The sequence below is a fragment of the Puntigrus tetrazona genome, chromosome 11 (assembly GCF_018831695.1).
Source record: "Puntigrus tetrazona isolate hp1 chromosome 11, ASM1883169v1, whole genome shotgun sequence".
NCBI lineage: Eukaryota > Metazoa > Chordata > Actinopteri > Cypriniformes > Cyprinidae > Puntigrus > Puntigrus tetrazona.
Window position 1 is genome coordinate 7146379 of NC_056709.1, and position 13174 is coordinate 7159552.

Genomic DNA, 13174 nt, shown 5'->3' on the forward strand with positions numbered 1-13174 from the left:
GCAATTAACCATGTGTGTGTGTGTCTGCATGTAAGGATTAAGAATAACATAGAAAAAAGTTTTTAATGGGTTGAAAAGTAGTTATTTTTTTCCCAAGCATGCATTAGGAATGATTTCGTTGGCTGTTGTAGAATAAAATCACTGTCTTCTGTATGTCCGCCGCAGTTTTTTCTCTGTAAAGTGAGCGACATTAGTGCTAACGTCCACACACGTGCTGTGTTGTGCAGAACTGTCAGCAGTGAAAAGCTGCTGATGCAGGAAGACTCATGGCCCTCATTCTGCCAACCAGAGAAGGTCTGCAGCGATCATATTACAGGAAGCTCTACAAAGCTCCCTCCCACCAGCAAACGCTCGGCTGACTCAGAGACAGACTCGGGGCTGCTCCTCGCACTGTAAGTAACGCTAGTAGAAAAATTCTATAATTTGTAGCTTTTTTTAATGTGTGGTGTATTTACGTTTTCTTTACGCAAAGAGCCATTTTTTTACGCTGAGCAGCAACAAACACGAGTCCTCTCATTTCAAACGGCTAAGCTAGAGCTACAGTACGAGTCTAGAATGGCAAACAGTATTTATGTACTTATAATTCGTGTTAAAACTTATAGGGAACGACGTCAGTTTTAGCACAGCTTTAATTTATGCATACTTTCACAATGGTTCCCTGGGGGTTAATATCATAAACACTGCTGCAGGGTCCAGGAAAAGGAATCGAGTATTAATTTCGTCAACGATAGTTTTTTTTTTCACCGATGACAACGGGTCGATTACGAACGAAAACCAATTTTAAATGACAAAACTATAACGAAAATTTATTGGCATATTCGTCAACTAATAAAAACAAGACGAAAGTGTTAGGGAGGGACGATTTGGGATAAAATTCACGCAGAACGGATCTGCTGCGCGGCTCGGAGGTTAGATGCGGAACTTTACCACTATGTGGGAGTAAGAGCAGGCATATGGATACATTTGACGATGCGCGATAGAAGTCAATTTAGTCCGGTTTCTGGGCGCAGACACTGAAGCATGTACACACAGAACGCGTCTCAAAGACAGTGTTGCCAAATTTAGCCACTTAATGCTGCTTTCTTATTTTAGCTATATTTAAAAACGTGTTTTTTAAGGCTATTATTATTATTTATTTTTAATTGGCCACACCCTTCGTCAGGCCCGTGAGTTAGCACTCAATCACGGCACGCCTTCCATGACGCACACCACCATTTCATCTAAAGGAGTATCACTGCAGACCAGAGATCTCCCAAATAGAGCGGGAATTCCAAAAATGGGCAGAACCTCCCAAATGGGGCGGGGTCTCTCCGCGCAAAGACGTTCACTGGTTGGCTTCACCCGATTGTTATGCAACTCGGCGATATCATATCGCATATTCTTAGAAACTGTATTTATTTCCTGAACTACAATCAGCTTTCTTTACCACGCTATTCAGCCAAATTCGCTGGTTAATGTTTCGGGATTAGCATAATGTAGGACATTAACATAGTGATTGACACAACTAATAACATCTTTAGAAGTTGATTGGGGGTTTCAAGAAGCCATGCCCTATTTTGGAGCTCCCGCCCCCATTTGGAGATCTCCAGTGTACATAATATACATAGTCGACGAATCGTGACTTGCTGGATGGTAATCGAGCGATGCCGCCATGTTGGTTGGCTCTCCTCGCTCTGCGCTGTGCAGTCAATGGGAGTCAATGGAGAGCGAGCAGCTGTGCCCGTATTTTGTGCAGTTTACAGTTACAATACCTGGCGCAGTATTGATACCAGATCTCGTGGGATTATCTTTCACAAGTAAGCCTGAACAATAATTTTATTCACATTGCAGAAACCCAATTGTCATTTGTGGTGTCTTGTATTTCACAAAGTAAGGCTGCACCACATCGCACAATGAACTACCCTGGAGTTACAGAGTGCCGGCATACACAAGAAGCTGTGCAAAACAGTTCTTCTTCAAGGGTTTTAGCTCCCCAGCCGCAGGGTAGTGCAAGATGCTGGAATGACCTGGAATTATTAACGCTTACTTTCCAGGCCTTTAAAAAATGTACTTACTGGTACAATATGTATGGGAGCTTGTATGTATGCGTTACCGTAGGGTTGTGTGTGTATGAGAGAGAAAAATAAATTCAAATTAACAATCAAACTTGTTTCTTCATTCTCTGCTGTTTGTAACAAACCAAACCGTGTACAAGATTATTTTTATAATACTTATGATACTTTGATGTCATGCACCGATCGGTGAAGGCAACGGCGGGTCAAGTCGAACACACCTATTAACTTAAGCATCAATCCATATGGTGGGATATAGAATGTGTGCTGGGATGCAGTACTTTGCTTTTTAATAGAGTTTGTTGACTGAATGTTTGTTTGAATAAAATTTTAGTTTTTGGAGAATCATATCTTTTATCTGTTATACTTGAGCAGGACAGGAATGCACTTTGGCGACACCTAAAACAAATTCCCAACATTTGTCTTTACATCATTTTCATCATGTTCATTCGTGTGTGTGTGTGTGTGTATATGTATGTATATGTATATATATATGTGTGTGTATGTTGTTTTTTTTTTTTCTCCACACACATTACAAATGTGCAAAAGTTTTAGACAGGTGTGAAAAATGCTGTAAACGAATGCTTTCAAAAATGGAAGTGTTAAACATTTATTTTCAAAGTGCAGTGAATGAACAAAAGAGAAATCTAAATCGAATCAATATTCGGTGTGACCACCTTTTGCCTTCAAAACAGCAGAAATTGTTCTAGGTACACTTGCACACAGTTTTTGAAGGAACTAGGCTGGTAGTTGAACCTCTGAGAACTAACCACAGGTGGAGGTTGCTTTCCAATCCTTCTTTCTCTTCAAGTACAGACATTCCAGACACCCTCAATGATGTTGGGATCAGGGCTCTGTGGGGGCCATGCCATCACTTTCAGTACTTGTTCTTCTTTACGCTGAAGATGGTTCTTAATAACTTTGGCTGTATGTTTGGGGTCGTTGTCCTACTGCAAAATACCTACTGCCAATCATATGCGTCCCTGATGGAATTGCATAATGGATATCTGCCTGTATTTCTCAGCATTGAGAACACCATTAATCCTGACCAAATCTCCAACTCTATTTGCAGAAATGCAGCCCCAAACTTTCAAGGAACCTCCACCATGCTTTACTGTTGCCTGCAGACACTCATTATTATACTGCTCTCCAGCCCTTCGATGAACAAACTGCCTTCTGCTACAGCCAAATATTTCAAAATTTGACTCAGAGCACCTGTTGCCATTTCTCTGCACCTTAGTTCCTATGTTTCATGCATACTTGTCGCTTGGCCTTGTTCCCACGTCAGAGGTATGGCTTTTTGGCTGCAACTCTTCCAAGAAGACCACTTCTAGCAAGACTTCTCCAGACAGTAGATGGATTTCTCTGGGTCTCACTGGTTTCTGCCAGTTCTGAACTGATGGCACTACTGGACATCTTCTGATTTCGAAGGGTAATAAGCTTGATGTGTCTTTCATCTGCTGCATTAAGTTTCCTTGACTGACCACTGCGTCTATGATCCTCAACATTACCCGTTTGTGCTTCTTCAAAAGAGCTTGAACAGTACATCTTGAAACCTCAGTCTGCTTTGAAGTCTTTGTCTTGGTGAGACCTTGTTGATGCAGTATAACTAGCTTGTGTCTTGTTGCTGTGCTCAGTATTGCCATGACATGAACCTGTCTTTCATAACCTCACCTTGGTAGCAGAGTTTGGCTGTTGCTCACCCAGTTTGAAGCCTCCTACACAGCTGTTTCTGTTTTAGTTCATGACTGGGTTTCAACTTACATGTGACATTGGTGATCATTAGCACTTGTTTGGTATAATTGGTAGTATCCTACACCTGACTATAATCCTACAAAATCCCTGACTTTGTGCAAATGAACCTATAAGAATTGATGTTGGATTGAAGGCAAAAGCTACTAACACCAAATACACATTTGATTTTTAGATTATTTTTGTTTGCTCACTTTTCATATTTCTGAAAGCATTCTTGCCTAAACACCTGCCTAAAAATTTTGCATAGTACTGTTTGTGTGTGTGTGTGTATGTAACCTTCCCAAATTTCTCTTCATATTTGGCAACTTTGTAAAAAATGGGAGACATTTTGAGGGTGGTTCTAGAGATTTTCTGAGGGAGGGGTTTGGCAACACTGCTCACAGAGCGTGCGAGTACTCTTGAACGGCGAATGTAAGGAGAATTACACACAAAATGATGTGGAATTGTCAGCCATTAACGTGAACAGAATCTATTTCGTCTTAAGTGAATGTAAACAATAGGGAAAACATGCTTTAGTGCATTGAATCAGTGAATTCATTTTTAAAAGGATAGCGGTTTAGTTTAGCTGCTATTATTCAAGTCATTGATGTTAATCAAGCAACAAAAGTAAAAGCACTCACTGCTCTCGATTGAATCACTTAGTAGTCCTAAAGATGAATCTGAATGTATTTATATAAATATATGTCCGTTTGAAAAAATGAATAATATGGTAAACAAGAATGCATAATTAGCCTATATAACCATTGCTATTTCATTGAAAAGAAAACTATGTTTTTTTTCTTTATGAGAAGTGGCTATATTTAACAAAATGGCATGTTGTCACCACAGTTAAATCGGTGTCTTTCATGATAAAACCTTAATGTCAAATATAATGAGTTTGGAATTTTTGGAAAAATGCATTACACTAACTAAAACCAATTTTTTTTTTATCTGTCTAAATTTACTGTAGATTTAGTTTACTGGCATTTTAGATGTAGTCAAAAGACTTTGACTAAAACTAAATTCAAATTAGCTGTCAAAATTAACACTGGCTGGTACAAAGTCATGTCAATGTCATGTTAACGCTATTTTATCTGGCATATTTCTGTCTGAATAGTCACAGGAAACGCAGACATCTTTCAGATTCAACACAATGCCTGGAAACCTCATAAAAAATCCTAATGGAGACGGTAAGTCGACATTTACACTGTCAATCAAAAGATCAAAACAATAATTTTAAAAAGCAAAGATGCATAAAAGAAATCAAAAGGGACATTAGTCATCTATAATATGTAAACGGTGTTATATATATATTATATTTATATATATATATATATATATGGAAAGGAATAATGGAAGGGAAAATACAGTTTAAATAAAAAAATTGTAGAACCAAGTACATGACAAACAAATATTCTATTACTTTCTACAATTTTTTTTAAAACTTCCATTATCATTTTCATTGATGGCAGAAGTCAACTGGCTTTTCATAATCCAATTTCACAATTTTAGTTCTCATCAAACTAAATGATTTTTATTATAATAAAAAAATGAAAACGGTGGTGTCCATGTCAAACCAGTAAAATGCATTTCGGCCACATTAATATAGGAAAAACTTGTATCTTCACCAGAGGATCTGGGACACTGGGAGCTGACAGAGAATGGAGGCGATCAGTGGAGGACAGAGGACATGCCTGGGGACTGTGGACACGCTTTCAACGAAGAATCAATTACTAAATACTTCAGCACGTCTTTTGAGTAAGTAAACGAATAGTAGCTTTACATCGAAAGATCTCGGTGAAAAGGGACCCTCGTCTCTGTCTTTCACACTTCACACTCCCTGCTTGTGTTTCTTCGTATATCATCATTTGCATAATTCTATTTCTGCTCTGTTCCAGGCCATGTATAAAAAGACAAGTGATTGACCTGCTGGCAGAGGGTTACGACCCTGAAAACTTAGATATCGCACAGCCAGCGGTATATGTGGAGGACTGGTAAGCCATGATCATATGTACCTGATTGTACAAGTTTTGTTTTGTCACGATGTGCCGTTCAGTCATTTCTTTTGATTGCAGGTACTGTAGCCGAACAGACTGCGGATGTATCTATAAGCTCACTGTGTCTCTGCTTGATGAAAGCCTAGATGTCATGCAAGAATTTAAGCCAGAAGAAGTGATTCTTAACCCCGACTGTGACGACTGCTCTTGGAAAAAGGTACAAGTGCGGAATCCGGTTTAGCATAACACACCCACTTAAAAATTGTACTAATTTAAAAAAACAAAAAAACTGTCACATTTCAAAATAGGGGTGAAGTTTGCTTGATTATCCATATATAATTAGAAAAACATTAAAATGTGAGTTTAAATGACGATGATCGGGTTTTTGAGGTACATGAACATTTAAGAGCCAATTAGATGGATATATTCATCAAAATGCGATTAATCATGATTGATCACTTGAATCGCAAATGTTTGTTCATGCAAATTTGTACTTCTGTTACAGGTGAGCCACACATTCACGGATTACGGTCCAGGCCTTCGCTTCATCTCGTTTGAACATGGCGGTCAAGACACCAACTATTGGCAGGGCTGGTTTGGAGTGAGAGTGACTGGAAGCTTTGTTACAGTAGATCTCTAAACACCAATTACTCAAACTTATGATTGGTTATAAGACCAGGTATATTATTTCAGAGCTCGCTTTAGTTTTGCACATACGGCACTAGGTGTAACTAATATATAGCTGAAGATATACATTTAATGCTAGGCCTTAAAAAGAGCATCAGATTATAATTTATTTTTTATTTTTTTTATCTTGGTTCCTATTTCTGTGTAAGCACTAACTACCTCTATATGCCCCTGCAAACTATGCATTGAGTTATTTTACATTAACAACGCACTTTTAAAGATGTCTATGTGCAGTAGATCTTCAATTATCATGATCATAATCAACTCAACTATCAATGATAGTTCTGTATCATGCACACTCAAAAATAAAAAGGAGTGACAAAACATGGTCTGTTTTAGACATCCCTTCATATTGCATTTATAGTGCTTATGCTTTTTTTTTTTTGCTTAAAAAGTTTGGCCGCAGGTGAACAAGTTGAGGTCAAATGAATACTGCGGATGAATCAATTACAAGTTTAGGATCATGGAAGTGTTTCTGAAAAATCTCTTGTATATACAAAATGCAGTAAAAGTGTAATTTTTTATTTTTTTTTAATTTTTTTTTGAGTAGATTTTTTTTGCATCATTAATAAGGCTCAGAAAAGGAAAAGGAAATGTTTTTTTTTTTTTTTTGAAGAGATGATTTTTAATAACCAAATTTTAATTAAAAAGTAAACCGTTAAAAACAGCTTGTGGTCGAAAGAACAGTATTATTAAAGTATATCACATAATCACAAAATGAATCGATCATAAACCAAAAGAGTGACAACTCTTATCTGAATTTCCTTCAGTCAACAGGTCACAAACAGATTTGTAACAATGTAATACTTGTTCAGGATAATAACGTCAGATAAAACGTCACAATTAACAATGACAGTGAAAATAAAACTGAGTGAATGTCTTTTCACAAGAAGATTCTCTGATACATATAATGCATTATGATATTTTTGGTTTTGTACATTACTGACCAACATTTTCATTGTGATTGTACACTCAGATTCAAGTAGTGCGTGTGCGTGCATCAGACTCCAGCGAATACATTTTGGTTTAAATGTCAAGGGCCAACTGATTATCAGATGGTGTACAATAACACAAAAATATGAGCAACATCATAACATAACCTTAACCTGTGTAGCTTTGCCCTGACATGAGTTTTTCTCATTCGGCTTGTGATTGCATCTGCTTGCAAAAGGCCTCAAACTGCTGCTGTTCAAGTTCAGTCATGACTTTGTTCAGAGCATAAATCTGCAAAACACCAAAATCAAACTGGATGAATTGAACTGAACTGAAATGGAAACAAAATTGTAAGATGTGTAACTTTTAAAAGAAAGAAATGACAAAGTGAACATTAAATATTTAAGTCAAAAATGCAAGTAACTGATCATACAGATCATCAAAATTCTATTTATCACAGTACTAAATTGCATTCGAAGTAAATTCAAATCGTTCAAACAGGTAATGGTAATAATATTAAAAAGTACCGGTTTAAATCAAATAAATGCAAAATTCAATGTGACCTCTGCTCTTTGTCTCTGCTTTAGCTCCTGCTGGGCTGATTTCTGTTTTGTTCTGTCTCCACGGGTTGGTGTTTGCTGCTTTTGTTTGTCTTTTCGACATGCTGGCTCCATTTTAGAAATGGATGAGTCCAGATTATAATTTTACTGAAAAAAAAAATCGGAAGTTACGGAAGCCACAGATTTCAAACAATTAACAGTATAATGTATATTACAGATTCTGTAACACACACACACATTATACATACACACACACACACACACACATATATATATATATATATATATATATATATATATATATATATATATATATATATATATATATACACACACACACACACACATATATATATAATGATGATAGACAAGGCAAGAATTTATATGGTTTCCTGTATAATGGCCCAAATTAATACAGCAAAATACTAGTATTATACTTTTTTTTTTTTAGTATAAAAAAACCCCTATAGCACTGCACAATAAATATTTATTCACTCGCATTTCTAAATGATATTTATTTACTTATTTCTATAATTTTAATATTTTTAGTATCTCTTTAAATGTAACGTTACATGGCTTTTCTAATTTCCACGAACTAGCAATTCCGTGGGTTTTGGTCTTTGAAAACAGCTAGTATAGATTGTTAAATAAGACCATATGTGAAATTATCCTTTTCGTTGTTGTTGATTTACAAATGCGTGTAATTCACTTCATTTAGAATAGTGATCCATAGCTTTCTGTTTATTAGCTTTGCACGTAAATTAAGCCCTGTCAGAATTACTATCCATTATCGCACAGCAAACATAATTTGGTAAAACTACAACTAAAGCAATATAAGTGCTATTTAGCCTTACCTTATGATTTCTAACGAAAACAATGGACAAAGACGCAGCTAGTAAGATTTAGCAGGCTTGCGGTGTCACTGATAAATAAACCCGGATAGAGTTTTCTTAGCTTGAAGGTTCCTATTAACGTTGCGTTCAAAAGAGAGTATTGCTGTCACGGGTATTTAGTGAAATGTACACATTTTATTTTATTTTATGCTGTATAATTTAGGTGTATAATAGTGGAAGTGAGTAAGTATTGTATACTTTTTTTCTTTCTTTTCTTTTTTTTTTGAGTCAAAGTTTATGTATTTAATATTTTCGCTGGAAAATGTGTGACAGCTAGCTCCGGTCTCCCTTATTAGTTTTATGAAACAACGAAGCGTTGCACAAATCCATAATAAAAAACATAGTTTCTTCGTATTTTCTTCCCCCACAGCATTTGCTGCTTGCAAAACTCAAGGCAAACGCAAGAGGTCACCTTAATACAGCGATTGAAGAATGAGACCGACTGACACTTTAGCAAATACTTGATTTATGGCATTTCAGTCCACTTTGTTTGTGTGCATTACATTAAATTAACAATAGGTTATTTTTTTATTCTGTTATGAGTTACTTCAGTGTCTAGAGACCAACATTTTTTACATATACTGTCTTACATACCCGCCCCAAAAGCGCTAAATCATTCAGAACTGCTAATAAAAACATTTCACTCTAGTTTTTGCCTCCCTGCCACTTTGGAATTTAAATGTATTCCAGTGTTTCTATTAAATTACTGGCGTGACATAATTCAAAAGCTCAGTTTGTTCTTGTTAAGACGTTTTCCCCCAGAGCAGGCCTATCACAAATGCTACGCTAGCGGTTATTGTTATCCTCACGTATCAGACGACAAAAACATTCATATGTCACCAGAAAGACAGAAACCTGTATGCGGAGGTGTCAGGTTGTCAGACACCGATGGACCACCTAGGAAAAAAACTGATAAAAGCTCTCGGCGAAGGCCTACAGATCATCTTTTACGTAAATATTGGTTAATACGATACCTGACAGAACCTGATGAGGCATAAAAATGTCAAAGAAACTGTAAACTATAGTTTGGATCGTGTCGTTAGAGTAACAGAGGACTCGTATAATTGTAAAAATGCCCCCAAACAAGACATGCGTGTCATTGATGGGTTTATTTCAGTCTGACCATATATGATACTGTACTTTTACAAACCCTCACTTGACGCTCATATAGCTGTCCTCAAGTTTATGCCCTTTGGCATCGCTGTGCCACATGAAATTTATCATGGCACATTCCGATGTGTTTTCCTGGATTCCTTCCCCAACACAGGAGAGCACTCGCTCTGTAATAATATCCAAGGAAGAACAACTGATCCTAAACGCAACAGACCCCCTCTGACAGATTTTCCACTCAGTCTTAACCCGACCTTTAGCGCCCTAGGAAAAGCTGGCATGCGCAAGGGAGTTCCCATGAGCCACTGCCACAGTCTGCGGAAAGCCAGCCTGAACAAACTGAATGCGGTGGGTCGGGAGGTGCCGTGAGCCTGTGACGGCAGATTGTTGTCAGACGCATAAGACGAGCTTTGCCCACTGCCCTTGACTGTGTGTTCTTCCCTAATACCAGCACACCTCATTGACTGGAGCAGTAACTCAAAGTGATTTGTCTGTTATCGAGACATTCTTTCACTCCAGAGCGCGGTTCATGAGACAGATGTATGATGGGATTACATCTACAGAGGTAATGAGTCAAGATAGCAGTGGAAAGGAGCTTGTACAGGCCTACATGAAGGGTATAACTGGACACGAAACACTGCCAGGCCTACAACTTTTGCACACTTTTGATAGATTTTTTTTTTTAATGTATAAATTTAAACAATTATGTAAAAGAAAACACTTTAATTTTGAAAATGTATTTTCTTTAAATGTTCATTATATTTAGAAATATTTGTTTTAATATTTTATGTACACGTTTGGTCAAAAAAACAGGTAATTAACATGTAAAAATAAAAAAAAATTACATTAACATTTAAAAAAGAAAAGACTAAACATAACATATTTAAAAACTGTATACATCCCTTTTTTCCATAATTTTATTCATTCAAATTAAATGTTTTCAAATATTGGTTTTAATTAAAAACATTTAGCAAATACTTATAATTTTTATTTTTACTACTGATTGATTTATTGACCAATTGATTGACTGTACTAAAAGAAAGTTTGCATTTATTTATCAGCATTCTTTCATACATTTCTTAGCTTTGATGACTTTACTATTATCCAAAGAGTGTAATATTGATAATAAAGATTCGGTAGCTGTGTCTGAACTTTAAACAGGTATATAAAGCCTGTTTAAGTTCTAGAACAGAACAGAAAAGACACCCTTATTCAAAAAGTCTGGAACACCCACCATGGCTGTCAACAATTTGAATACAGATGAGCAACTCAAGTTAAAAATAAAGAGGAAAGGAAGCAGCCTTTAATAAACATTTCATATTGCTGTCACTTACACATAAGACCCTAGCCACAGCAGCATCCAGCGTTGGCTCGAAAACCTCCACTGGCTGCCAAAGAAACGTAGCCCCACAATGAACTTTTCAGCACTAAAAATAACCTCCAGAATGAACGATGCCCAAACTGAGACCTCTTTTTTCACACCTGTAGTGCGTAGATCCGTCCAGCAGAAACAGTGGCATTGTTGCACTGGTGATGGATGGAGAGGAAATGAGTGCACCAGTTTGCGGGTTTGCATTTTTTGTGGATGTGCATAATGGTTGTTGTAATCGCGCGCAATAAATGAGCAAACCACATTAAACCGGTTCTGCATTTTTGGGTCCCCCTCAATTGACACCATGGGACCTTTCTGACCTGCCCACGGACATTCAGAGACATCAGGAGCAGGAGCGTTTCTTCACGGGACAGGACAAAAGAGACATTGTTACTGGACCGTGTTCAAGTTGGGAACAAGCGAACACCAGTTAAATGTTCATTAGAGAGTTTTAATGAGCAAAATGAGCAACCTGTTTTCCTTCAGGCTTCTTGGAGAGATGGAGTTTGACATGCTTGAGACAGATCTGCTTCACGGCCTGACGTTAAACAAGCAGTCAAGAAGTCAATCAGCTCTTTCTCCTTCACTATAAGCTCTGTGTGGACTTCTTCTACAACCTAAGATTACATTCAATCATTTAGACTCATTTAAATATGCTCTATGACATTTTGTTGTTAACAAAGATCTTTTTAAACTAGATTTTCTGTTTTTTTTTTGTTTTTTTTTTAAGAAAATAAATGCCTTATCTCAGATTACAGCACCCTATTATCAACAAGACATTATTTAAGGAATCATTTATGTCTATATACCTAAATATTATCAGTGCACACTAACACATGTTCCCACATGTAAAATAAATGTCAATATTAGATAATGGAATTACAATGAGGTTACATTGCCACTAAAATTACTCAAATTAAATTAAATACAAAATGAAATAAAGCTAAATAGAAATAGAAACACATCAAAGACTAATAATAAAAAAACTAAGAAAACAAAATGGCAAAATCGCATAATGATTAAAACTAAAATTTAAATAAAAAGATAAAAAATAAAAGATAATTCAAAATATTATTTAATAAATGTAAAGAAAAAGCCACCACAATGTCATCCTATTTTCACACATAATGTCAAATCTATTTTACATCACATCTGATTGTTTATGTGAGTTGTCATATAAAATGCTAAATCGAATATTCTATGAACATGTGTATTTTGACGGATTAAAGATATGGTTTACACAAAAATAAAAATTACGCTATAAACTACTCACACCCAAGCCATCCTATATGCGACTTTCTTTGTTCAGACGAACACAGTTTAAAAAAATATATATATTCTTGCTCTGCCAAGTATGATAATGCTGGTGGATATATCCAGAAGCACTGCGATGTAAAACTAACCTATACGCCTTTGGAGGGTCATCACGTGTCCTCTAAAGCAGATTGATAGGTTTTTGTAGCAGAAATATTTCCACTTTTAAAATTATAATGTAAACAACTGACTTCAGTTTTGTTTCTGCGAGGGCGTCGAGTTCCAGCAATAGACATATATAGACACCCCGTTGGACCACTTCAGGCACGTAGATGCGGTCGCCATGTTGGAAAGGTGAACTTGACGTCATCCACTATACTGTAAGTTCGCACAGGGCCATTGAGCCATTCTGTGCAGAAATGTGGCATCTTTAATAATTACTATTTTAAATGACGTCAAGTCAAGACCACTACAATATGGCAAACAGGTTAAGTATAGCAGCTTATAGAAACAATCGCTAATGAGGCATACATACATATATATATATATATATATATATATATATATATATATATATATATAT

At 36.4% G+C, this 13174-nt stretch overlaps 2 protein-coding genes across 2 annotated transcripts; one reads left to right on the forward strand and one right to left on the reverse strand.

Annotated features, from left to right (window-relative positions):
• The first annotated feature begins 257 nt into the window (after positions 1–257).
• fbxo2 (F-box protein 2) lies at positions 258–6795 on the forward strand. Its single transcript, XM_043252898.1, has 6 exons — positions 258–392; positions 4903–4975; positions 5417–5543; positions 5684–5779; positions 5861–5999; positions 6288–6795. Exons 2-6 carry the CDS (start codon positions 4939–4941, stop codon positions 6420–6422), a joined length of 534 nt encoding a protein of 177 aa, XP_043108833.1. The 5' UTR covers positions 258–392; positions 4903–4938; the 3' UTR covers positions 6423–6795.
• A 296-nt stretch (positions 6796–7091) lies between these two features.
• Positions 7092–8897, reverse strand: LOC122354641 (small vasohibin binding protein). Its single transcript, XM_043252899.1, has 3 exons — positions 8817–8897; positions 7966–8109; positions 7092–7693 (listed from the first exon to the last, which is right to left on the reverse strand). Exons 2-3 carry the CDS (start codon positions 8074–8076, stop codon positions 7607–7609), a joined length of 198 nt encoding a protein of 65 aa, XP_043108834.1. The 5' UTR covers positions 8077–8109; positions 8817–8897; the 3' UTR covers positions 7092–7606.
• Between the last annotated feature and the right edge of the window lie 4277 nt (positions 8898–13174).